This window comes from Manis javanica, chromosome 3 (assembly GCF_040802235.1).
Source record: "Manis javanica isolate MJ-LG chromosome 3, MJ_LKY, whole genome shotgun sequence".
Taxonomy (NCBI): domain Eukaryota; kingdom Metazoa; phylum Chordata; class Mammalia; order Pholidota; family Manidae; genus Manis; species Manis javanica.
The window spans coordinates 152,774,264-152,802,137 of NC_133158.1; the positions used below are offsets into that span (position 1 = coordinate 152,774,264).

The 27,874-nt window shown below is 36.6% G+C and overlaps 2 protein-coding genes across 15 annotated transcripts in view; one reads left to right on the forward strand and one right to left on the reverse strand.

The window, feature by feature from the left end:
• The window catches only part of MED12L (mediator complex subunit 12L), a 317,585-nt gene that overhangs the window by 21,969 nt on the left and 267,742 nt on the right, over positions 1-27,874 (reverse strand). For 8 of the 10 annotated variants that reach the window (XR_005058495.2, XM_037008243.2, XM_037008239.2 and 5 more), the window contains 12 exons: positions 27,379-27,567; positions 26,740-26,814; positions 26,438-26,628; positions 25,476-25,637; positions 23,538-23,649; positions 21,295-21,384; positions 20,144-20,253; positions 19,814-19,949; positions 18,838-18,999; positions 16,638-17,000; positions 14,695-14,851; positions 11,278-11,477 (listed from right to left, as the gene is read on the reverse strand). Coding sequence is in view for 9 of the 10 variants with exons in the window: in XM_037008243.2 (XP_036864138.1) it covers positions 11,278-11,477; positions 14,695-14,851; positions 16,638-17,000; positions 18,838-18,999; positions 19,814-19,949; positions 20,144-20,253; positions 21,295-21,384; positions 23,538-23,649; positions 25,476-25,637; positions 26,438-26,628; positions 26,740-26,814; positions 27,379-27,567 (1,947 nt within the window). In the remaining variant the exon portion in view is untranslated. The remainder of the gene's footprint in view (positions 1-11,277; positions 11,478-14,694; positions 14,852-16,637; positions 17,001-18,837; positions 19,000-19,813; positions 19,950-20,143; positions 20,254-21,294; positions 21,385-23,537; positions 23,650-25,475; positions 25,638-26,437; positions 26,629-26,739; positions 26,815-27,378; positions 27,568-27,874) is intronic. The other 2 variants (XM_037008240.2, XM_037008244.2) reach the window with 2 other exon arrangements.
• Positions 19,046-27,874, forward strand: part of P2RY12 (purinergic receptor P2Y12) — a 43,586-nt gene continuing 34,757 nt past the window's right edge. The window contains exon 1 of one of the 5 annotated variants that reach the window (XR_005058497.2): positions 19,046-19,331. The gene's annotated coding sequence lies outside the window, so the exon portion shown is untranslated. The remainder of the gene's footprint in view (positions 19,332-27,874) is intronic. The other 4 variants (XM_017645575.3, XM_017645572.3, XM_073232210.1 and 1 more) reach the window with 4 other exon arrangements.

A 27,874-nucleotide genomic window follows, 5' to 3' on the forward strand; every position in this document is an offset into this window, starting at 1 on the left:
CTATGCGAACTCAGGCTATGGCAGTGTGGCCATTTAGAGCCTACAACTATTCCTGCAAAATATTCAAACGGTTCTTAATCTCCCAAACATTATGCCAAGGGGTCATTAAATCAACCAGATCTTCAAGAATCACTCCTCCCGGACAGTGTCCCTGACAAATATTGTTGTGTTTCCTTATGGGAAAAAAATATATGTATATTATAATTTTTACAGAAAGAGGGAAAAATGTATTATTTATATGTGAGTCAGAATCTTGAGACTCTTAAGTGGTCTACAATACCCATGCTTTACTCTGGCTTGGAAGGAAACAAGATGTGGTCTGTATGTGAGGCTTCATGCAGATGCATAAAACAGACCTTTCCTAATCCTAACTCTTTACTCTCCTTTTGCTTTTTGAAGAACCTTATGAAACAAACTATGACTTACATGTTGGGGGAAACCAGAATACTGGTTAAGATAAATACCTGAATCACTGGGCAACAGTTGTATGGGCATGTAACAGTTGAAGTCATGGAGATGTAAGAAATCAGAATTAAAAACTATTCTATGTCTTTTTTTAATTTACAAAACTAACATTCAAGGAAAAACACTGTAACTTTCAAAGAAGCAAGGAGAAAGGAATAAAGAATTTCAAATTCTCTAAAATCCATGCATTCTTAGTCTACCAGTTTCACCTAAGGGTAAACTGTTTGTGAAGATATTATGTTCCCTCCCACCAACAGTTTTTCCTGACTTACTACTTAAGTATAGTAGGTATTAATTCAGATATGCAGTATGCTTCCTGAGAAAATCAAACACTGCAAGTTGGCCAGCAGCCCCCCCAGTGCTCTGTGCCTAGCTGTAGCATCATGTGTTGCTGTAAATGAGAAACACCCCCAGTCTCTTCCACAAGACTGAAATGCCCTCCTACTTTTGTTTTTCCCACATCATGCTAGGAACACATTATGTTAAATTGAAGAAATAGTTGAATTTGTTAAGAATGAATGACTGAGCAAAGTTCTTTAGTTTGAAAGACTTTGCAAATGCTCAAGGACCATAATGAGGGAATAAGTGAGAAAACTAAAGATTGAGATTATTACGAGTTTCTTTTCATGTTGGTGGGGATGGCTTGGCTGCATTAAATCAAGAAGAGACTATATGTCATCCACATCAGGACAGGATAGGCCAACAGGTGCACAGTAGGACCATGCCTGACAAATAATGATATATGGTCTCCTTAGCTATATGTAATCCATTTATCTGTTGTTTCCCTGAAAATTTTCTAAGCTTTACTTGTTTTTAATTAGTTTCTAGCACAGTGTCTGGCACATTGTAAGTGCTCAATAAGTATTTGTTGAGAAAACTTAGGATTTAACTTAGTTTATCTGTTAACCAAGAGTTTCAGAAGTAATTGGGATTTATATTTCAGCATGAATTAATTTACCAAGTGCTTTCTAATTGCCCCATTTTTTAGCATCATCTTTTATTTTGAAAGTTCAATTTTAATTTAATTTTTAGCATGTATGAATTTAATGATTTCTTCTTTTTGGTTTGCATTACTATCTGAAAAGTAGCTTAGTTTCCCCCTCTTGATTTATTCTGCTTAACTAAAACAATGAGGCAACATTAACTTTCTATTTTTATGTGTACAACAGTTATTTCAGGTGATTGGCTTTTTGATGGAATATGCATGCCTAACCAAGTGCCATATGATTTTGAGCACCTCACTGGGACAGAAAATAGGACACATTTGTGCCCCTGCTCAAGCTCCCATGGCTCAAGTACCTGACTTACACGTGCTAAGGGAGCAAGCCCCAGTCAACTGGGAACATTTGATAACTACACAGATCCATCTCTATATTGCTACTGGATGTGGATTCCTACAAATTTAGTTTCCTTCTCTAGTTTGTTTATGCTCTTTGCTTTGGGTTTGCCTCTATATAAGAAATATAAATCCATTATATTTTCTACAATTTCCACTTTCTAAAAACTTGTAAAGAAGCTGTGCTGTTCAATACTGATTCATTTTCCTGGCCTTTATAAGAACAATTCTGTCTTACTGCTTTCTTTTTTAATTACACAAAAGAAGTATCTCAGCTCAAAGAGATGTTGACTCAGAGGCCTTTGCATAATTTGAAATTAATGCATCCAGTATGTTTAAAAGTTTTGATAAATCATCCTCAAACATAATTTTATTCTCCTGGGTGTTCTCTTCATTAGCAATCTCTCCCTCAGTCAACTGAGCAAATGTGATCTCTTGTTAAAGGAAAATTAGTTATACCCCCAGTTAGCAGGCAGTAGGCATTGTAATTATCAACCTTTCAGGAACAGGACTTTTCTATCCACTCAATTCACTAGTAATGATTTTTAAAAATCCCTATTTAGTAGCTTTTCAATAGTGTTTAAGGGTCTCAAGTAGAGAGACAAGTTGTACCTGATAAACCACAGCGAAATTTTGTGACTTTGTTTCTGAAAATGCTGATTTAGGAGTAACAATAAAAGTCGCCCAGTGAAAACCAGTGGGTAATGTTTTATGAGTCACTTACCAAAAAGGTTTTGGTTGTGATTATGACTGTGGAAGGTTCTGAGTAATGGTGCCCAAGGCTAAAACAACAGATGGTGTGAACCAGAAATTGTAGTCACCGCACCACATTGGTATAATGTGATTGTTGATAACAGATCCAAAATTTTATAAAATTGTATAACTATAAGTTGCCAAGTTATACTTGATCATTTTATAAAGCTTTCATATAAAATATAACTTGGCTGGGAATAGATTAACAGGAACATTAACTGCTGGAACAAACTGATATATTCTAAAATAAACACCTCATAAAACTGTGAACATTTACATATAATCTATCAACATGCACATAAATGATGCAGATAATGACTGGCTGGGTATATATAGTCACTAAATTCCTGATACTGGAGAACAGCAGAGGAAAAGAAGAATGGTGAAAAGGACAACAAAGACATATATATATATATATACACACACACACGTTTCCATTAATTTGAATGAATACACAAATCACAAATCTTTTAACTTTACCTGACAAAAAATATTTTTAAATCAATGATTGATGCAAATTGTTTTCTACCTGAATTATATTATCATCAAAACAATAAATGCCCTACAGCTAGCACAGGTTATCTCCAAAAAGTTTTTAAGTTTGATAAAGTTTAATCAAGTTTTTAAATAAAAACCTCATCTGCTCTCTGTATACCACAAAGGGTTGAGAAAAGCTGATAGAAAAATTCTTCTCAGAAAAGTCTCTAAATTTTCCTTTTCTAACATAACTTAAAGAATTGCCTATATAACAAGTATTTAATAACCTATTTTCAAAACTTGAAAATGCAGTTAAGGATATTTCACCAATGTAACAGAAAATGTTACCCATTAAAATTGGCAGTGAAACAAGTTGACTTACATTCACATCTGAGATGTGTGCTCTTTTTTATTCTAATGCTTCTTGGGTTTATGTTGTGGGTTGGCTGCCTGATACAGAAACCCATAAGTAATTTAATGCAAAACATGCATTCTTAGCTAGCCCAGGCAAAGCAGTAGAGGTAAGGTCTTATGACATGCATGCACAAGACCTATGCTCAAAAAAAATCTTCTCCATACCGGAAAGAAAATAGAGATGATGCGTTCTGTGAAGAATTTAAGAATGCCAGTGAGTGGGATGTGATGAGAAAGGTATGTTTCATAACCACAGTTTTCATTATCTTGCATTGGCCTATAAATCAGCATGCCATGCGTTCTTCTGCTAATGATGTGAATTACCACAGAGAGAAGCAAGAGATCAGGAATAGAGGGGTTCAAAACTGAGATCGGGATGAAGGTGCACGAACTGGTCTATGCTCCCAAGCCCAGGCCATGAACGTCCACTGGTTTCTACACCATACACATATATAATGAGAATCATGAGGCAATCAAAGGGAAAAACTTTCAGAAATAAATTCCATTAAATTGGACATGGTCAATGCATTCATGATTCTGTGTTACAGTCTCAAACATAAACCAAGTGAGTAACAGTGAAATGAAGACTATAATTATTACCAGCTACAGAAGAATACCCGCTTCTCATTTTGATGTTAAAAGAGTAATGCTATAGAAGTTTACTTAAAAAAAGAAAGAAAGAAAAAGGAATGACAGCAGGGGTGTTACCATTATGTTGTCAAAGTCTTCTAGAAGGGAGACAGCAGAGTTACAGAAGTCCTAGGGGACAGCAAGAAAACGGCAGACAATACAGATAAGATTTTTTTAGCCTAATGATGTGGGTAGCCAAAATACATATGAAATAGTTCATTTTAAAACAATGTTTCATCGGAGTTGAGACTTAAAAACCCAGACCTATAGAGGCTTAAAATTCATACACCAAACAACATCACTATAGACTGGGACACTGATAAATAACATGGTAATATCTGTATAATGGAAAAGCACATCCTGAAGGTTAAATGGTGACATAAAAGACGTAGGGGAGCTTTCACAGACACTTGTTACAACTAAGCAATGCTGGGACCCATGTGAGCAGAAGGGCATTGGAGTCCTTCCTCACCTACAGCCAGTGGGAGAGCTCAGGACATTTGGGTCACATTAAATGGATAAGACATTAAGTAAACAAGTCAGTAGGTCATATACTGCTGGAGAAAGTAATTCGATAGCTCCATCCCCAGGAAGTGCAAATGAAAACAGAGCATCAGGTTAACTGCACATTCCATCAACCAAAATAGATGACACATATTTAGAGAGCCACCAGTGTTTACACACTAACAGGGACTCTGATTTAGAAAAAGGTAACTAGATGCTTGGGAAAATATTCCTACTTCTCAGGTAAATGACTCACTTGTTTAACCATTTTTATAAACAGATTCCAAGTGACATTTTGTCTGAGATGTCAAAAATTTTCTGGAACCTAATAGAAACCCGAACAGAGAAAGTATTTTACTACATTAAGGAAATTATAGGAGGCATTTTCCAAGTAAGTAAAACGTTCCCTCACCATTTTAGGTATAGGTACATAATTTATTGTATCTGTACATTTGTCTTAAGATCCAACAACCACCTTTGTATTAGAAGTACATTTTCTCACCTTCTATCCCAATCTGCTCCCCTCACTCATAAAAATCAAGTTGTATATATTATCTCCTAGATCACTGTATTTGCCAACTCGTAATTTCAGCAAATTAAATGAACACCTTTCTCATCATTCAAATAAACAGAGAAATACCAGATATTAACTGGTAAGCATAATACCCACTTCCCTGGGCATGGTAGTCATCCAAGGAACAAAACAATAGAGTTTAGGACATATTTTCTAGTTCAGTGGTTTTTCTCCTAAATTCATCTTTGTCATTGAGATGTAATGAAATTATACTCTGAGTAAATGTATTAAAGGTAATCATCAAAACTCAAGATCTGTTTACTGCTCTGCCTACCTTGAGCAAGTAAGAATAAAATTATTTTGAAATATGTTCAAATTTTACAATCAGAAAAATTACAGAAAGGAAAATTTGAATAGCTAATAAAGTTGTAGAAGATGCCTAAATTCACAGCTAATGAAGAAATGCCAATTAATATAATAAAATACCATTTCATCTGCTCTGAATGAGAAAATTAATATCTGACAATATAGGCTTGGTGAGCACGTGGAGAAAGGAAAAAACTCATTTGTGACTGATGAGAATTAACACCACTTTAGAAATCAAATCATCATTTCCACTTTCAAGTACATTACCTAAAACTCTTTGTATGTGCAGAAGAAATGAACAAAATTTTACTGTAGCACTTTTAACAGTAAGAAAAAGTTAGAAATAACTTAAATAACCATTAACAGGAGAATGGATAATGTTAATGTTCATGGCAAAATAGCATTCATCCAAGACAAACAAATGAATAAAACTGCATGTAACAAAGAATATACAATTCAAAATTAAGTCAAAATATATGTCCAAAAAGAGTTGCAACATAGTATATCTATGAAACCAATTTAGTAAGTTTCAAATCAAAGTAATACTATATAATATTTATGTTAATGATGCAAAAATAAGTAATAGAAGTGTAAAAACATTCATAAGGAAAAACACTAAATTCATGATAGCAATTTCTCTTTATAGGAAAGAAGGGAAATGAGAGTAGACAAGGAGTCTCATTCATATCTGTAATGTTTTATTTTTTTAAGTGATCTAGAGCAAATATTGCAGAACATTATTTAATAAATGATGGTAGGTACATTAATATTTGCTATATTATTTTCTGTTCTGTCAATACATTTCAAATACATCTCTAAGGAGTGAGTAGGAAGGAGTAAGCAATGGAAAGAAAGAGATATTCCAAAGAGACATAACATCCCTAGGATAGGAGATGAATTATGAGTCAAAGGTTGGCTGCTCAACTTAAATGGGCTTCATCAAACCAAGAGGCATATCCTCCAGAAGTTAAAAGATAAACTTTTTGTAAGGAACAAACATCTCTGGGAGGCTCTGACTCAGCCATTGCCCTTTCTTTAAATTAAACTATTATCTTCAGTTGGGTACATAATGACGGCACCTGTTCCACATTTAATAACCTAATGTTCTTACAAGTATCCACTAGCTGTAACTGGGCACATCATTTCTGTCCTCTGTCGGAAATTATTTTCTTCAACGTCATGAAAATACTGATTATCCATAGCCTATAACCAATTGCTTTCTTCTAAATTTGTCTCAGTTATGCTGAACACTTTATTTGCTTATCTTTCTTTGGATTCTTACACTATCTAGCATAGACTATAAAGAACAACAAAATGATTTTGTACATTGAAAGGAAGAAATCAGGATAAAGTGATACATAAATCAAGATGTAAAATTGAGTCCTTTTTCCTGGGTCAAAACTAAGATTTTCTCCAAAAGCTCCTTCCTTAGAAGATTGATAGGTGGGGGTGAAGAAGGAAGTTCCTTCTTTCAGAAGAAAAATACTGGATATAAGAAAAAGGTGACTGGAAAAATATTAAGCAGCATTTGGTGTTCTCACAACCAATATTCTATATTTCACAATAGCTCTCATAGGCTATGTGAAAATAAAATACAGTGGTATTTTTAACACTAAAATTTCAATCAGTCCTTCTGAAATGAAGTCTGTATCACAGAACTTAGGCAGTAAAAACATACTGCTCTAAGAAACTGAAATAGTTATTAAGAAAACTAAAAAGCATCCCTTTTTATTAGTCTCTTCTATTGGTGACCACTGAGCACCAATCTTCTTAGGGACAATTACTGTAAACCACACAAGTAAAGCATTTGATGTGCTTTTGTTCTCTTTTAATTCTTAACATATTTAAGAAAATAAAGGTCACTGTATGAGATAGAGATATCCCTTGAACAATACAAACAAAACATAATACTAAAAATAGTAACAGTAAGTATAGCAGCTAACACTTTTTGAGCACTTACTATGAGCCAGCCACTGTTCAAAGATCCATTACATGCATGAAACTATAAAATACTATAGAGTAAATATTACATTAGCTCCATCTTACAGATGAGGCTCTGAGGCCCAGAAAAGTAACATAACCACTACACTGAGCCCCACTTATATAAGAGACATGGAGTAAGGAACAGAGAGCAATCATTTATATTTTTCTGGATGAAGACTATAAATAAAAAGAATGAAATCAGTTCTTGCCAAAACATCTTTAGTGTATATTGATATGCACAAAAGATGTGAGAAAATATACCTCGATTATAATACCAATCATTACATCAAATAATTTGATTGAAAATACTAGTAATACCCACCCTATTCAGCACCTGTTTTCCAGTTACTATACCAATGTCTTGATACATTTCTGAGGAAATTTAAGATGGTCCACAATAGAAAATTCTATCAGATTAAAGCTGATAGTCAGACTCTGCAGCAGACCTAGAGAGTTATTTTATAATGGTATTCTATTTTCATTGTACACCATCTAAAGCTAGATGAGTCCTACATATGTCAACTTCTCTGCATTAGATGGGAAGAGGCTAAGGGGACCCCACAAAATCTGAGACACCCAGAATCCAGGAAGTGCTGTGCTCCCTGCCCCATCTAGACTTTCAGAGGTCACTGCTGGGTGCAGTGTCTAGAAACACTCAGAAGGACTGCTTTGAGACGAATTTGTGGCTAAAAATCAGTTTGCTAAGGATTAAGGTTACTAGGAAGTTCTCTAGGCTTTCTGGAAATAGCTGATCAAAATGTATTCACTTGATAAGCATCTCATAGATTTCTACCTTGTGCTCAGTCACTGAAAACATGATACAAAACATCATAATACCCAATGCCTGACCTTATAAGAAGAGGGGACAACCAGGCGGGGGTGTTTGTAGGGGGAGGGGTGGGGGTCACCGGACAACAGGCCTACAGAGCAGTCATACCCAGGCTTGGAGAAACTAATCAATCTTTAAAAGCATCTACTAAAATTCCAAGATCAGTTTTGAATTAACTGAAAATGGAATATCTCCCACATGTTTGTTACATGTTAGAAATGGCCTTCTGTAACCAGAAAATGTCTAGGGCAAGGACAAAAATGATATCTACGTCATCTTTTTAAGAAGCCAAAAACTGAAGAAGAAAAATTACAAATTCTTATGTAGCTAGAGAGAATCACCATTATGTGTAGGCATTTAGCCTGAGAAAATGTTCCTGCCAAAATTAGAATCAACATTGCTCTACCATTTCTTATTATGAAGAATATAGGTCAGTAATTCTTAGAAAAACAACTAATTCCATCCACAATTATATATTAAAATAATTTATCACTATCAATTTTATTCCATTTAACTGCCTTTGTTTTAGCTTTTTAAGGATTACCATAAAGAGAATTTCTTTCAGCCACAATAACATATTTAGCTAGATGCCAGCATGTTAATAGTTTATACATGATCTACTAAGAAAGAGGAAAGGAGCTATTATTTCCTGGGAACCTCCTAGGCGCGGGCACTTGAGCACATGCTACACACAAGTCTCATTTCTCTCTGAAGGACCGCTCTACCCTGGGATTGAGCCATATATGTATTTCTCTTCCTAATAAGAACATTATTTTTCTCAGTTATCCAACATCTGAGGAATAGTGAGAGAAAGAGAGAAAAAAACATGTCTGCTTCTGAAAGCCCTTCAGAGATTCTAAAGCAAAATTTCAACAAACCGTTAAAAAGGAATTTTTAGGATTTTCTTTAGGAGGAAAGGGGAGGGAATGCTGTACAACTGCTATGAAGCTGAGCCTTTACAACTTGAAGCAGGAAATCCTGACTTCTCAAAAGGAGAAGATAGATAGAGAGAGAGAGAGAGAGAGAGAGAGAGAGAGAGAGAGAGAGAGAGAGAGAGAGAGAGAGAGAGAGAGAGAAGATCTATCACGAAAGAATCAATCAGAAAAAGAATGAATTATCAGTTAATTCCTATTGGTACAAGCAGTACAACTCTAGGTGGTAAAAAAGAATACAGTTAGGAACTCTTGAGGAGTTTGAGGAAAGGGGGGGAGATAAGAGGGGGCCTCTGGAAGGCCCCCTCTTATGACATTTTAGGTCATAAGCCTGCCTTCCCCAAATATGCAAGGATATCTGTAATTACATGTAGATTAGTCTATTGAATTCTTTTAAAAAATACTTTACAAGAAACTGCTTGTCATGGCTTATAGTAACCTTAAAGGACAGGTGTTTAGCCTTATAAATGGCCCAACAGGCTTGCCCCATACTAGGAATCACTTAGAGCAATTCAAAACTGAATTTAGCAATAATACTTGAAAAGTACTAATAAGGCAAATTATGCCTTGTGATTAAAAAGGTAGATATGAAAAAACTTATTGGAAAGCAAATTTTATTTAGGCTTAAATTACTTTAAAAGGGAGCTGACTTCTTTTTCATGAGATGGTTGTACAACTTCTAGTAAACTTTTTATCTCAACAAGTATTTGAAACCATGGTATAAGTATTTTTGTTCATCCCCAATAAGAGCTAAAATCCCACTGAGGCTTAACATGGCTCCAAACATATGCTGCTCTTTAAGCAAAATCAATGCTTTTAAGTGTTTTAATCAAATCCTCATCATTTCTATGTATGAAGCAACTTAGTCCCATCTTAAAACCATGGAGCTTCAGCAATAGCTAGAGGTCAGGGAGAGACAAGCGTGTAGTGAAACTGTTGTTGGCATTCTCCTGCAGTTCAACTAGTTTGCTCTCTCCTAGACTTCTTAGAATATAGGTGAGAAAAGGAACCATTTTTAAGAATGCACAACTAACCCTCCCACCCCCACCCTAAAATCACTAAGGGGACTGAATGCAGATGTGCCATAAATTATACGATGGAGATATGCCTAGGAAGTTATCCAAACTACAAAGAGTATTTTTAAAAGCATTAGAATTTCTTGTTAATTTGTGTTGTCTTCTTAGAGAAGGACACACATGTGGATTGGCTACTTTTGAGGATTGCAGAGGTACCCAACGGACAGGGTTGTTGTGGGATCTAAGACAACCAATACATTTGAAGTGCCCAGAAGTGTTTTGGCAAATAGTAAGTGCTCCGGTAGAGTCAGATGCTATCATCACCATCAAAACAAAAAAAGTATAATCTTTTTATAAAAATTGTAAAATGCAAAACGTACATTGAAACTTGAAAAAGAAGTCTCAATCTCCTCTCCTCCTTTTTAATGTATTTATTTGTATGGGTTTGTGGATTTCATGAGTCTCTCCTAAGATGTATGTGATTTCCACCACTGTTTTGTTAAACAATCATTGTCACCTCAAAAGTTAAAGAAAATTAGGTTACAGGGCACAAAAAACAGAAATAATATAAATCAAAAAGCTGAAGGTACACCTACACAGACTATTGCTAATGTTTGTTATAGACCTTATTAAATATATGCTAAAAATAGAGTCTGTGCGGGCACTCTAGGAGAAACATGAGAAACATCAGGGCTTCAGACATACAACTTGAGAGTATTAACTCTAACAGTAGTACATGGAAGCAGAGCTAAAAGGAGTGCAGAAAATGGTGATAATTAAAACAGGGAGCAGTGCTCAGAGGTCACTTTAAGGATGAAAGGCCCGCTGCTTCTAAGTGACTAGAAAATCATCAGCTCTTCCTTAAGACATTTCGGGCCCTTGTTTGATCAGACATTAAAATCCAAAGGAGGAAGAGCATTTACGAACCCGTAGCAGAGCTCCGCCCACACGCACACAGAGGCACAGGCTCGCGGACTATGCGGCACCGCCCACACTCCCTGAGCTGGAAGCGCTATTGAAGGCGGAGCACCACCCCGCCGGCTGCACACTGCACACACCTGTTGGAACGGGCGCGTCTGGGCTTGCCTGAGAAGCCGCTGCTGCTGCACGAGCTTCATCTGCACCAACTGCTGCTGTGAAGTGATGGCGTGAAGGGGCGGCTGCATCACAGCACCCGAGCGCCGCTGCAGCATGTTGGACAGAGCTTGTTTGGTGTTGGTGGGGACAAAGGAGCCCGCGGGGTCCAGTCTGGAGCCACCTACAAAAGCAACCGAAAAGAAGGGCTTTCTGCGCGTGTCAGTGCAACGGGTCTCATTTTATCAAAATGTGGAAACCTCACCTTCTAAACCTCACTGTATGAGTCAAATGGAAAACAAGGCACTGCCCCCATCCTGTACAGATATTAAGAATCAGTTAATAGTTGCTTAGGTTCCAAAGGATCGGGAGGGTTGATGTAGCAGTGAATTATAGCATGTTAATGACTTCTTGGAGGTTCCACTTCAGTTGATAAACTGAAACGCCTGGAGCACAGAATCATCAGCAAAATTTCAGAATTTCGTGGGCTTTAAATTATGAAAGGCCCTCAGAAATATATTCCTTGCATAAAATGTACTGCATTTGCAGTGTATTTTGCCAAGTGTCCTAAGCCGGGCATAGAAACCTCTTTGTAATTTCAAACAAATGTGAAGCTCATAGTCTTTAACCATGGCAAAATACAAATTCCTGTTTTTGTAGTTTTAAAAGCTTGAAATACTTGGAAACTTTAAATACCTTAATTCTAAACACAAAACACCTTTTTTGAAAGCGAGAAATCAAGTAAGCAATGTTGATTACAGTGATGCTTATGAAAACAAAGGAAGTCTTAACATATTTGCATACATAATTTATCAGATGTATTTAAGAGTTTGGGAAAAAAAATTCAACATTTACCAGTTTCAAAGAAGGTGCCAATCACCAGATAGTCTGTATTCTTCAAGTTTGTGAGTAACAAAAATTCTTTATCAATACCTCATAAAAGATATCTTTTTTTTAGAGTAATTTGTATTATGGGAACAAATATTTTAAAGCTATTCACTTGAAAAACCCACATTCTTTTAAAGACTCAGTATCAAAATCAGCAGTGTGATTTATGAAGTCATTCAGAGGCATTTGAAAAACATTTGGGGAAAAAAATGTAAAGGCAATTTGAGTAACATGGCAAGGTAACTTTTGTTAAGAAATAATTAGAATTTTACTAATACATAAAAACTTGATTGACTCATTTTATACATAAGGGAAATTCTTTTTAGAGATTACATTATGGTCTACTTTCTTTTCATTTTCCTAACCTTCCTATAATCTTGTACTTTTGAGCCAACTAAAGAAATAAAATATATGAAATATTGAAGCTGTATATTCATATCTAATTCCCACCTAATTATACCTTCTCCCATCAAATGCTACTCTGACCATGGTGTTTATCATTCCCATACATTTGCTTATAACTTTACCATACCAGTGTACATATATGAGAAAGACAGAGGAAATTGGTAAAGGTGTTGCATGTACGTTTGTATGTGTTGGTGGGGGTATACTGTTCTGCCTTTTAACTACATATGATTGAAAGCATCCTGTGCATACTCTTCTGCAACTTAATAGGATTCATATTGTTATGAAAATCCATTAATTCACACATATGAATCCCCAGAAATCATTATAAATTTCTTATTATAAGTTATCACTTAAGACTTAGCCAATACCTAAAGTTTTTCAACTTCTAAACACCTTTTATTGTATTTGAGGGGAAGAGGGCACGCGCTTTTTATAAATGAGTTAGCCTGCAATTCATAGACAGGCCTTGTGTTTAAAAATGCTAAAAAATTCACAAGGATTTGGAAAATGAAAAGAGAAAGTCAAAAGGGTGGATGATTGTATATTCTTTTTCCACTTTTGTCAATTTATAATTTTCTCCTTATAGTCCATGGTCATCTTATTCTTTAAGAACCTACTTTACAAGCCAGATACTGATCTATCTAGGAATACTATAGCGAACAAAACAGAAAAAATACCTGCCCTCACAGTGCTTACATTTAGGGGAAAACAGTTAACAAACCAATAAGTAAATAAAATAAGAGTAAAGAAGCAAGTGCTAATACTATAGAGAAACAGAAAGAAAGGGAGGGGTGTGGTTTACAATTTAAAACAGGGCGGCCAGTGGCAGTCCACTGCAGAAGAGGTACCTGAGCGAAACAAAAGGAGGCAGGCAGTGAGCCGTATGGATATCCGAGGGATACCAGTGTAGGCTCAGGGGCCAGCAAGGGCAAAAGCCCTGAGGTGGGAATGTGTTAAAGATCATTTACTGAACATGTTTGCTGTATTAGGCTATTTTGCAAGTGCTATATTTCTTTAAATTTAAACTGTGTGTGTGTGTAACATAAACTTTATTTCATCCTTCAAGAAAATAATTTTTATCCATTTTTTTTACTATAATATCTTAACAACCAAAACAAGCCCTGGCACATTATGAAGCTCAATACATGTTGTTGAATAAATAATTGAATTACCCACCCGTGAGGATATATATTAGCATATGCAATTTACAGATAATCAAGCAGAAGCAGAGAGAAATTAAGACTTTGCCAAGACTTAGCAGGAGTGGTAGAACCAGACTTGAACCTAGAATTCTTACTCCCAGACCAGCTCTCTTAGCCACTAATTTAGAGTACAAAATATGCATTCTCTTCTGTTGTTAGGCTAAGAATCAAACATTTTCTTTCCTAGGCCTCAAAATGTCACTCAGATTACAATAAAAATCACAATACATCATAGAATACAATAAGAAAAAATATTGTTAGAATGGCACATCCATCCTCAGGCAGACTGAGATATCAAAATAATCTATTTTGCTAAAGCAGGCAAACTTTCATTTAGGAGGAACATTTCTAATTAAGAGACTATTTTTTTTAATGGAAGTCTTCATTCCCGATAGAAAATCTTCTTGGACTTGAATCACAGAAATACTAAAATCAGGAACATTTATTGTGGATATTCTAGTTTTCCTTATTGATCTCTAAATCTACTTGCTTACCCAAATTCTGAGAACCTCCATGGTATAAACAATTTACAATTCACAATATAAGAAAAGAAAAGACACTGTGTAATATCGTTCAGTCTTTTAAAACACTGACACAAATTGTATCTGATAAAAAAAAGTCCACAAATTTCAAGCATATGGCTTTTTTCGACTTCACATCTCACAGCTTAGATTTTCATCAATGGCTAATTTCCTTCTACTGTGGATGAAAATTCCCAAAGCAGTACATAACAATCATATTTTAGAATAAGAAAATACATTTTGAGTGGAGAGAATGACAGAAATGTCCACGGAGCATTCAGTTCTTGAGATTTCCAAGTTTTCTGGAGGTTTTGGATGAGAAGCCAAGAGAACCTCAACTTACTTCTCATCTCAGAGCAACCCCACTGAGCTCTCCACATACCTGGAGTAAGAGATTGGTTCTGAAGGAAAAAGCCAGGCTGCTGGGGCTGACCCATGAGGTTGTAGCCCCACAGGGTGGGCTGTGCAGGGTGCATCATCTGGGAGGAAACGGGTGAGTAATTAGGAGGCACTCGGTATATGTTGCTCTGCGGATACTCCTTCAACATAGAGTTAAAAAAATAAAAAGTTAACTCCACACACCAGACAGATAATGAATGCAAAATTTTTCCTATCACAGTATCTGAGAGATCTCCTGTCCAGTGACAGGGCTGTTCTATAAAAGGGACAATGAAAGCAAGAGCAACAATATAGTCTCTACAAAACACTCATTTGAGTTAAAACTCGTCCTTGACTTAAAAAGTACTTGGTTTCAGTGGGGAGGGGGTCATGGAAAGGGATCTATTATGAACTATTTCTAAAATACTAAAAGCACACTTAGAATACCTATACTGAGCACCACCCATAGCATAAGGAGCATCTTCAGTTGCTAATTCTCCCCATCATTTCATCTTAGAAGGCCTTCCTGACAGCCTGGGTCTGGATGAGAGTGATGCCAAAAAGGCCCACCATACTTCAGAACCAGTCCTAGGCCTAGACATTTAATTTCCAATTTTCAAGACAGTATTCTAAAGTAGACTTCCCGCTACCCTGCTCACCCTCTCCTGCCCAGGGATTTGGTTCCTCTTATAGAAGCTGTGAAGTCTCTAAGGATCACACCTGAATGTCTAATTCTTTCTCTTAGTTTAGCCCCAAAGAGTAGAGGAAAAATAAAATCACAGATCCCTGCAATGCAGCCTACTGGGAAGAGGCAGGTGCAGAAGCAGCATGGGAGGAAGGCACATGACCAGGACACACTTGGGAGGTGCTGAGTTCTAAGGCTTTTGCAACTGAAAGGAATAGAAACCCATCCATGTGGACTGTGGGCTGACAGGCTAGGAAACCCGCAACTGCAGGGAGTGGCAGTCTGGACCTGACTGCGCACCCCTTCATTGGTAGGAATACGTATGAGGGAGTGTCACTGATGTTCAAGTGGCATCTAAAAGTGATGCTGGGCTTTCCTAGAAGATTACTAATCACCACGCTTTTGGCCAGAAAAAGATGTTTCAGTTTGACATAGGTAAACAATAATTAGTCATGATGGCTGAACACTAACTTGTGGATATTTCTTCTATTACACAATAAGACACCCTTGAGTTTTATAGAAAAACATCTCAAATTCTCTCTCCAGTATTTTCCAGATAAATTTAAATGGAAAGATATTTCACACATTAATTTGATAAGTGCTATAAAATCTTTTCTTAATTACCATCCTATGGATTTCTGTTGTTTTCAAGAAAATCTTGCTATAGGTAGGAATGCTAGTGGGGAAACAAGACGTGAAGCTATCTTAAATTACATGTACCTTTTATAAAGCCTTAGACTATGATAAATAAATAGAATACACAGGAGAGTAAGCTGGAATGGTAAAATATGAAATCTCAGAAACAGCCTTTTGGATATCCTAGATAGAACTTCATCTAGGGAAAAGCAAACAGTGTTTCAATGTTACCTTACCACAGATATCAACTGTCCAAAAGACAGTAAGTATTTCAGACATACCTTATAATGAAAATGTGAGAGGATGAGTTTTATAGGTCTAAAACAATTCCACTTTCAAGTCTGAGAAATTACAAAACACTGACATACTGAATAAATATCCACCGTGGAAGCCTAGACAATGGAAGCCTCCTCTCCATGCTAAGGATAGGAAGAAAAGTCCAGCTATAAGCCTGTTGTCTGTGACAGTCACTGCCTGGGCGCCACTCTTCTAAGCAGAACAGAGCCTCGTAGGGGAACTACTACAGCAAGGCCGATGCTCTTGGTCATGTTTCCAGGGATATCACTCAGGCACCAGGACATGTTCTAGAGACGTTAACGAGCCAAAGCTCTACTTCCCATACTTACATCAATTCTTGAGCTTGATTTCGTCTTGCGCTTCCTTCCCTTTGTTTTCTTCTCTTCATCTGTTGCGGTTTTCCCCTGATCTGACAGCTCAGCTGATTTCCTCTCGGGTTCCTGAGAGATGGGAGATGTGGGCTCTTCTTCCTCCTCCTCGGGAGGCAGGGGCAGTGGCTCAAGGTAGTAGCTGCGGGGCTTGGGCATGGGGTGTGTGTGATACAGCAGCAGGTGGTGCTGCTCCTCGTACTTGATCACCTTTCGGTCCACTCGGACAGTCCCGAACCAGGCCCAGGACAGAGGGGCTGGGTTCTTCTGACCCTCAAACAAATCCCACGGGGACACCTTCTGCTTGGTAGAGACCTGGAGACCCTGTGGTGAAACAACACTCTGTGAGCACAGGGTAAAGTACTGCTCCCAATTCAGAGGCCAAGATTGCTTAGGACATGATGCAGAAAATATGTTGGCTGGCATGGGCCCTAGAGATCCCTAGCATACAGCAGACAAGAAGCTGATGGCCAGGGTTACAGAGCTAGATCTCTGGAGAAGAGTGGCTAGAATTCAGACCTGTAAGTTCAGTTCTGTGGGTCTTTGTATCTCACAAGATACTCTGTTCAGGCCATTACCCCAGATGGCTCTGCATATTTAACTGTAAAATGGAATTTTTCACTTAGTTTCTTTTAGGGCAAAAATTTTTTTGGAACACCACAAAGTTGATCTTACTGTATTAAATTATAATCAATTATAAATGTTTGGAATCTATTGGTTGTTTTTAAGATAAACCTAAGCTTTAGTCAAGTTACAGTCAGCCTCTTATTGGGCTCAAATGAACTTCAATCTAAACACATATGGACATGATTCAATATGGGGATCTTTCATGCACTTAATAAGCTAGTCTCTGAACAGTTAAGTAATATTACTACAGAATTAACTTGTACCAACAGGCATAAAATCTTTTAATTCAAGTTTATGTCTACTGAGTTTTAGAAGAGGAACTGTTACTCTCTTTCTGAAAATAACCATTTCTTACCCTTAACATTAATTGGTGACGTCTCTTGGTACTTTTCCTGGCATACTGAAGTGAAAATACTTTTCCTCAAGATGACCTCAACTGTAACTACTGTACTCAGGCATTCCATCAGATATGTGCACCCCTGATCTTATCTACACATACTTGTCCATGGGTGGCTTCACCCACAGCCAAGGCTCAGTTACTATCTACCAATTGACAGTTTTCTAATATTTGTCATGAGATTAGACCTTTTGCCTAGGTGCCAAGACAACACACAGATCCAAACGGTTTCCAGACGTCTCACCTCTGACCCCACTGGCACTGCAAACCCAACTCACACCCAGCATTTTCTCTCCTTGCAGCTGCACTGAGTGCTCAGCTTGCCCCAAATCACTGCAGCGCTGCATTTCTCCGGTGGGCCACGGTCTTTCATGCCTTCCTTTGCCCGCACCACACTGCTCCCTACCTCCTGGCTGACTCTAAATCCTTTCAAAATGCCCCAAGTGTCGATTTTCCTGGGGACCCCGCTCTGAGTAACCCCTCGTCTGGATGTGATGACTTGTTCTTGGGGTCCCCTAATACTCCGTGCGTGACACACTGTCATTGCCTATCTATTTCCACTTAAGGGGGGGGAGCTTTTTCTTTCTTCTCAATGATTTCAGAAACCTGTGGTTGCTCAATGCTCATTAAAAGAATCATTGACCACTCTTCTCATATTCTGGAGAACCTTGTTTAATATCTTATATAAGTGGCCATTAAATATGGTTTAGTTGATAAGAAAATAAAGTACCATCCCTTTAAAAATATTTTTTACTCAAAATAACTTATGGCTTGAAGAGTTTTTAACAAAAAATTAAGTAAACATATTCTGTTTCCAATTCTGAAGTAAAATCAGGCCTGGTCATTGATCATATATATATATGTTTTTACACTACACTTTCACTTAGTTTTCCCTTGGTGGCCTTCAGAAATTCATTTATATTCAGGTAAAGTTTTAAATGAAGATCTTCATGATTTGACCTATTTATATGATAATGCCAAAGCATTTAAATGAGAAGAAAACACTTTTTAAAGAAAATCAAGAAACATGTATTATATGCCCTATATATATTCCTATATAGGAAGACAAGACAGTATTATTTTGTTTTTGTTAAGTTTATGTATTCATATATATGAGAAAGAAACATTTACTCTTGCCTGTTTTTTATCTATTGAGTCAAATCCAGCAATTTTGTTTCCCTTTGTGTCAATCAATGAACCCATAGGTTCACAAGTGATGACATCACATGTCTGTTTCGGCAAAGGTAGCAATTGTCGAACTTTGTCAATACTTTCTGATCGCTTGTCTCCTAGCTCTTTCTAAAATAAGAAAAAAAAAGGCGAAGAGATAGAGAAGTGGGACAAATATTACAATGAAGGCAAAAGTTAAGAAGGAAGTTCCCTTATGAAACATTTCCTTTTTTATAGTTGGGATGTTCTTTAACCTTGACCATGGTCTATGATACAGCTCTCAATTAGTAGTATGTTTCATTTCTTCTATTTAAGTAGAAAGCAGAACACATATAAAGGGACCCTTGTTACACAAAGAACATCACAGTGCTGAAATGACAAAAATCCAGAGTAGTATCTGCAGTCAGAAGGCTGGAGCTGCAGCACAGAACACGTTCTCAAATTCAGAGTCAGACCGAAAGGTAATCATTGGTTATTTTACTATTAAGGTCATTGGATATATTGCTTTTTTTTTTTCCTCTTTGCCCTTTCTTTACAGTTTATTTCAAAGATTTTGTTAGTGGTGAGTCAAATGAATCATATTTGGAAATTTCAATGCAAATGGTTATTTTTCAACTACACATGCCAGTCTAAGCACAGATTAATCCTAAATCTAATGTTGGCATTTTGGTTAAATATTTGATAATAGATTTCATAAGTTCCTTAAAAAACTAAAATATGTTTTCTGAATATAAATTTTTTAAGAAAAACCTTCAAGCTATATGCTTATAACTTTTGTGTACTGGTAAACTTAGGTAAAACAAATAGGAAAATAATCATACTATATTAACTCAAATGCAATAAATAACATCTAATTTAAAGAGTAGTAAGTTGGGATGAAATGCACTAAATAACAAATCCATAACCAATTTGAGCTCTTAATATAAGCCGGTCACAAACTTACCTTCAGTTTCTTTACTAAATTCATGTATGCACGTTTATTCTCTTCAGACCCCCCTGGGGATGCATTTGATAGGTCTGAAGCTAGTGTTCCATTGATTAAAACACCCAGCATGTCAAGAACAGTTGTGAATAATTCACTAAAAGGGGAAAGAAAATAGTCATTTTCACTTTAAAGCAAAACCAAGATACTCTCAACTAACCGAGCATTTTGGTTGAAGACACAGAACTTTTAATGGTACCTAAGAAAATAAGATGTGGCAGTTATAATCAGTAAACCAATGCTTCTACTATATTCACATGTAGCAAAGTAAATGTGAAATGTAAGACATACTTGTTAGTGTGCATGTCAACAGTTCCAGAAGTAATGATCTGCAGGAGGAGGAGGGCCCAGTCTGTCGTCCACTGGGTGCTCCTCTGCACCGTGTCGAACATTCCTCCCACCTAACATGTAAAAAAATACAATATAAACTTTGCATTGTAGTACAGAAAAGATACTGCCCCCGTCCTTTATGTAGCCAAATTTTGATTAATTTTTTTTTCAAAAGATGCTCTAATTTATGGAATACAGCACCTTCTTTCTCACCTCACTACATCTGACAATTTCTTGGTTTCTTTGGCATAGGAATCTGGTCATTCAAAAAAAATAAAAGAGGATACCTAAGTATGGGCACATCATCAATATGAATTAGGAAACAGTAAATTTGGCTTTCTTTTATTCCTAATCTTGCATGATATATCTAGTTTTATGATGTCCTTTTGTCAAATTTAATCTGAATAGGTCAAAGCAACACAAGCCAATTATCTACAGCTTTATGTTGTTCAATTACTATTGAATCTAGCCTGTTGTCATAACATTGGGAAACAGCCAGTAACACAGGAGTGACTATGATCAGGTGGCTTAGCCCCCAGGTCCACTCATCCACGTGTGGGAATCAAGTTAAATACAACTGCCAAATATCAGGAAGCCATCCTCCAGAATAGCCTTCATTTGGGCTTGTCCAGTGGGAAAAGATAAAATTCAAAGGAATATGCAATGTGTGAGAGCTTTTAAATTTCTGTAAACCTTCCTTGTGGGATTTGTTTTTATGATCAACTGGATGGAATGTTTGAAAATTTCAAAGTAACAGGATGTTTTTATGGGGTCTTTAAACAAGCATAATAAAGGCTAATACTCATTTCAAAATAGTCGTCCTCTCAGACTCACTCTTAGCACAAACCAAAGAGGAGGCGAGAATCCCTAGGGCGAGGGCTGCAGGAGGCAAATCAATGCCTAAACATCTACTGCTATCTGGAAGCCAGACCAGGCAGGAAGGACTGTGGCATGGAAGAAAGGACACTCGAGAGACAGGGAAGTAGTTACAGAGAGCAAGGGGCAGGGGCCTCACCTTGGAATGAAGGCTGTAATCAGGGAAGTGGAAAGCTTCAGCCATTTTCACAAGTAGAAAAGTATAATGGAGGGAAAATGCTAGAAATGTCTCTTACCAAATTGAGGCGGAGTTGCAATGCTTCATGCATCATCTGCCGTGCTTTTATGTCATCTTGGTATCGTTCTTCTCTCCAGTTACTTAAAATCTAAATCAGAAAAGGAATGAAAAAAAAAGTGCTTTCCCTATTAAAATGACCACATTTTTTCTCATATTTTAAGTTCAACTGGGCTTTTTACTTCACAGTTTCATTAATTAACAAACAATGCTAAAATAAAATTTTAGCTTTCCTCCCCTTCCTCCACACAGACAGAAATCGGACTATTTCTTTATTGCCTTTCTAGGTAAAAGGAGACAATGCTTAATCTAGTTATATATCCTGCTACTAAGTCTTAGAAAATGCTTTAGCTGGTCATCAAGTTAGACATTAACAAAAATAAAGACAATTTTTTAAATACATTATGTCACTGGTCTTATGAAGACACATATTAGATGGACAGAATTACATTTTGTATCAGTCCTGTGTTACATGTCTAGGAACATGCTGTGAACCCTAACAAATGTATTATTTTTATATTTTACTGAAGGGGGCAGGGCTTGCCATCCTTTAGACTTGTATTTCTTGATAATGTATAATAGTTGGGAAAAGATGACATCTTGAACATTAGTCAAGTGGCATATCAATTAATAAAGTGAGTGCTTCCTCACTAATTCAGGCTGACGTTGGGAGAGAAAAGGCTTTCTTAGAAAAGGCAGACTGCAAGAGGGAAACACCCCATAATCAGATGACAAGAGCAAAAACCACACACTCCACTTTCTGAAATATGGTAACTAATGAGAATTGTCTTAAAAGAGCTGAAATGAGTCACATGCAGAAGTAACCCAGCCCAACAGATGATCACTAAGCATACTGTGTGGTGACAGGAGAAATTTCCCAGAGCTCATCAGAAGTATAGACCTCTCCCAGGGCTGACATAAGGTGCAGGACACTTAACAAAATGCACAAAGCTGTCATGGAGCTTACATCCTAGTAACAGGACAACTAAAAATAAGGCAAGTGTAACAACTGATACAAACTAGGGCAAGGGGATAGAGAATGGTCTTCGTCCTGTTTTTAGAGAGTAATCCAAAAAGGCCTCCCTATGGAGGTGACATCCAAGCAGAGACCTGATAAAGTGAGGTAGCCGCCAAGCTAATATCTGGAAGGAAAGCCTTCCGAGCACAGGGAACAAAAGATGCAAAGGTGCTGCCATGATGACTTGCTTAGCAAGATCAAGGAGCAGCACCGTGGCCACTGTGAAGAGTGGAGTGAACAGGCCATGAGTGGTAGGAAACAAAGCAGAAATGGCAGCCAGAGCCAAATCATGTCAGGCCTTATAAGCTCAGACTAGGAATTTTTATTCTAGATAGAGAAAGAAACATTGGGAGTATCTTGGGCACTGGAGTGATATGACTCACACTTAACAAGAATCACTCTGCCTACTGTATAGAAAATAGATTTCTCCTATCCAAAAGGTGGGAAATGACGAGAGGAACTTGTAAGTTAAATGCCCTCATTCATCTAGTACCAATTCAAAGGAAAGACAGTGTCATAAAAACACAGCACCACAGGAGGGCTCCATTTGGCTCTGCAGTAGGATAAAACATCCCATAAGACCAGTCTATCCACTTTGCTCCATTCCATATGCTGCAACTTCTAACTTAATTATTTGGTTTCCTTGAAGTACATCAAACACAGGTGCCTCTCTAATAGTAATATGGAGAACTGTTGGTGGAAAGGCAATCCAAATGCTTTGTAAATGAACCAGTCAGTATGTCTTCTGATTTGTAAATGAGTATCTGTACACTTCACTGGCATCAGTCTGGTTCTGACAGGAAAATAAAATTGAGTTTCTGAATCTACGGAGTTCAAGCTGAGACCCTCCTGGGTAGGTAGAAGGCCAGCTTGAGGACCTGGCTAGAGGTTCCTCTGTATTACCACCATGCCTAGTACAACCTGGGTGTTCCAGGACCTCTCCCGCGACAAAGGGTCAGAAGAGCAGCAGATACATCAGAGTTATATGCAATATGAAAACATTACTTTTATAGGCTATAGATGTTTCTCTAACACACAATATTATAAAATTGTTAATCATGTGGCAATTTAAATGCCAGATAGGAGAACTGGGCATGGATTGTGTCTCCTAGCATCTAATCAAACCATTCTGTGCCCTTATTTGTTTAATCTCAGTATTTGAAAGGAAAACAAATTAATATCATTAGAAAAATACTTGTCTGGCTTAACATTCTATTCTTCTTTACCTGATTAACTTGATTCTGAAGTGATGTTAGGAGGCCTTCCCGTTGTTCGTCTTGTCCCTTAAGGCAGGTAAGGACCAGTGAGAGGAAAGGCTGTTGACTCAGAAGAGACATACTACAGAGGAAATAATAACAGCAGATCTAGTTAGAAAAAATGGATTACTTCCCGTGCAACAGTAAATTCTTGCTCTTGGGTTATTGGCTCTTATTTATTTTACTATTAGAAAAGGGAGGGGAGTGGTAAATAGCCAAAGACTACTTGAGAAATTAAATCATATCCCTACTGATCAGATTAAAAGATGCTGTAATGCTTCTAAATAATTTAATGTATTCTTGCCCTTGAGGGTATTCCCAAACTAGCATAAATTCTTACTGTGTACGAGCATGTTGCGGGAGTCTAAGGAGGAGAGAATTTATATTTTACATTAGTAAGCTGAATTTAAAGATACACATCATAAGAAGTACCATTTTATATACAGAATAAAATGAAACACTTTAAAATTTCTCTCACACAAAATTTTTATCTTAGGGTCTACAAAACAGGCCTGTATGATTATCATGCTTGTGTAATTTTTCAGCACATTTCTCAAGACCAAACAGTGGGGTACTGGTAGGTCAGCAGCGAGTTCTGAGGACTCCAACACAGCGTGCTTGCTAGTAGTCTCCAGTGTAAAAATTCTATTTTAAAACGGAATTTAATTAATATTTCTTCAATTATCAGAGAACAACTGACAAGTCATACTGACAAACTAATGGCAACATCGGAAAGAAAATTCTTTAAAATGAGATTGAGGCCAAAATATTTCATTTTATACCAGCAGAACAGAAGAGCCACTTTAAACTCTGTAATACCATCTGCCCTCCCTGTGGGAAGTGAGGCAATGTACATACGATCATCCATTAGCAAATCAACTTCAAAAATTACAGCTAAGTCACCTGGTTGGTTAACTGGTAAAGATGACAAAACAACCTGGTAACAAACAAATCACATGCAAAGCTAGTTCTCTACCAACATGTTCTTGAGTTAAGAATGCAGGCTCAGAAGCCAGATTACCTGGCTTTAAATCCTGGCTTTACAACTCAGCTGTCTGTCCTCGAGAAATTTACTTAACCTCTCAGTGCCTCAGTTTCTTCATTTGTAAAAAAGGTATAATAATGAGAGCACCTACCACATATAATTAGTGTGAGATTTAAAAAGTTCACATACGTACGTATGTAATGAATTTTACACAAGAGTTGACATTTTGTAAGAGCTCAATAAATGGCAGCTACTAAAATATCATTAATTAGGAAATAAGAAAACTATTATGTTCAGAATTTTTTAAAGATGGAAGAAATTATCATTATTTTCTTCTACTCCTGGGGTGCTAAATTCATTATCTTTCACATTAGAGTGTGGTTTTGGTCATTCTCAGTGACAGAGTTGGTTTCCAATAGGATTATCTGAAATCTTTTCTAGGGCACAAAATAAATAAAAAACATTAAACAGTGGTTTATAAATTTTAATAATCTAGTCTAGAACAAGAATCCCAAATGTTAAAAATATCAGTAACTATTGCAGGGTTCAACATGACAGTACTATATAAATAATTCTACATATTTTAAACATAAATACATTAAGTAATTTAAACAATTAAAAATAACTAAACAGTCACCAAGGATTTATCCAGATCTGATTCAGTAGGTCTGAAGTGGGGCTTAGTATTTTTAACAGTTCAGCAGTGATTTGGGTATAAAGGCAGGAATGAGAACTAGTGTACTAAATACTATAAACTGGAACTTTTTAGGAACAGAGCCTTGCCTAAAAGAATGTTTTCAATTCTGTTTAAAAATGAAATTTCAGTGGACTGTGGGCACAATGATTGTGCATGCTTATAGGATATGAGATTTTCTCGATCATTCTTTAAACCCTCATATAAAAAAACCAACTTCAAGTCATACCTTTTCTGTTTTTGTCTGTCTCTTTCCTTTTTTGAAGAAGAGCCCAAGTGCTGCCCCTTCTCTAGCTCTTCCCCAGCAGCTTTCAACACTCTTCCTTGCACAGACGTTGGTAGCCTGGCAATTAGGGGAGCCACCAGCCACACACCCCTGCGTTCAGAGGAACTAAAATCCAGAAACAGGTGTTAGGCCCAAAGAGACATTCCTTTTCTCTGCTCTCAGTTGTAACAGAAAATCCAAAGGGCAACTTTTATGCACAAGACATACCAATTTTTCTGGAAATTTCTTTTATTTCTGTATTAGCTTCTTTGCACCAAATACCAGATATTTAAACACAATTTTTCACTCATGCTTATGGAAAGCAATAAAAGGTAGGGTTCTAGGAGGATATAACTAAACTTTTTTAATCTACAGAAGGTTTTTCTATGATTCTGGCTCTCTGATTAGTAATAGTCCTTTTGTCCAATAAGAAATACACTTTTTTTTTATCATGGTTAAGATATGAAATGTTCTGACCATGTTTAAGCATACCAATAACCAATTTTCCAAGTTTTAAAATACACTATACACCCAAATTATGGAATACAAGCCAATCTGCCTTTCATGATTATCATTTGTCCAAAACTGACATAATTAATAAAGATGGCAGAAAAAGCATTTCCTATATAATAAATGCCATGGCAGAGTAGCCTAAGGGGAAACTAAAGAAATTAATCCATCCTGTGTGTCACAGACCCCAAGGAGTCTGGACCTGGTTAACTTAATACTTAGAACACTAAAATATCACCTACCCCAGACATATTGCCCTTTAATGTATTATTAAACAATGAATTGACACTTACAAGTAATTATTTTCTTCACATTCCTGCAGCTTTATGAAAAACAAATGCACTATGCACATAAAAATATACTGTTTTTATTTATGAAAAAGTCATGATAGCCCAATAAAACTACAGAAGAAATACCTTAGAAACGTCTTTATTCCATTCTGTCTCGTGCTAGTTGTATCAGTATTTCCAATCCCATTTGGGTTGAAGAGGCCCATACCAGAATTAGAAGAGTTATTGTTCAAGTCAGCAGACTGCTGGAATACCTCTATTGTTGCCTTTGCAATATTGTCCAGTAAGTTATTCATTTCAGCCACTGAACCAGACCCCTAGCATTAGACATAAGAAAACTAGCACACGTTTTACTTTATTCTCAAACATCTATGTGTTTTGCTTTTCATAAAATTTTATACACATTCATGCTTTCAATATATACTCACAGGGTCCTTCAAGCACTGTTTGATCATTAACTGAAGTTCGAGCCAGGACTGCCTCAATGTCCACTGCTCAAGATTCTGGGAAAAATTGGCACATTAAGAATACTGAACATGTCTTTAAAAATAGTAACTCCTTCCAGTATTTCCTTTCTCAAGAAAGGGTAGAATAATCATACATAATAGAGGAATTTATATGGATCAAAAGACTTAAGTCTATTACCTGTATTCATTGTAGACACAGAGAAATATATAGTAACATCAGAATAATGTGCCCCACTCAGCCAGGCACTGGAAATAAGCAGTTCTTCTCCAAAATCTGTTTATCTAAGCAACCCATTCCAAAATGATTTCAGTTATTTTTTGAAAAGTATATTTAAGACAGTCTCTCCTCCAAAGCTTATTTTTCATATACAGTAGTGACTTGAAATACCAATATTTATATAATGATTACATACACTTGGCAGTAACTATGGATACCAGCAATAAAGTCTGGCAATTGCACAGAAAACTGAAACAGGAGAATAAAAATAAGACTGAAGTCAAGAATTAACAATGACAAAGAAGGAGACAGTAAACTCTTGTTAAGAGCACAATGAACATTTCAAATGACAGAAATACAGTATTTAGCCTATTATCACTCACCTGAAGAATGCGCTTAATGTGCTGTCTCTGCAGGTTGTCCCCCTCAGTACACTCTTTAATGCCATGGGGATAACAGATAAGCTGCAGTAATTTCTGTGCTTGCATATTTGAAAGCACAGGGTCCAATATAAGTTCTTTGTCTGTGCATAATCTTTCAGGTTCTTTTAAGCAATGTTCTCCTACCCATTCCTAAAAAATAACATGGCAGTCAGAATGACAGGCAGAGACTTTCTGTAAGTGTATGCAATATATACTAAATTCATGGCACACAATGGAATATAAAGCAGACAGGAATCTTCCAATTTAAAAAATATTACAGGACAAAAGTAAGTGGTACAAGTTTTAAAAGCAAAATTCCTAGTATTTTGACTTCTTAAAAATACAAAGTAGACCCTGGTTAAAGAAAATTTTAAAAAACAGATATGAAGAAAAAAGAAAGCAAAGATAAAGAAAATATTGGTATATGTTTTCACAATTGGAAAATGAGACCTTGTTC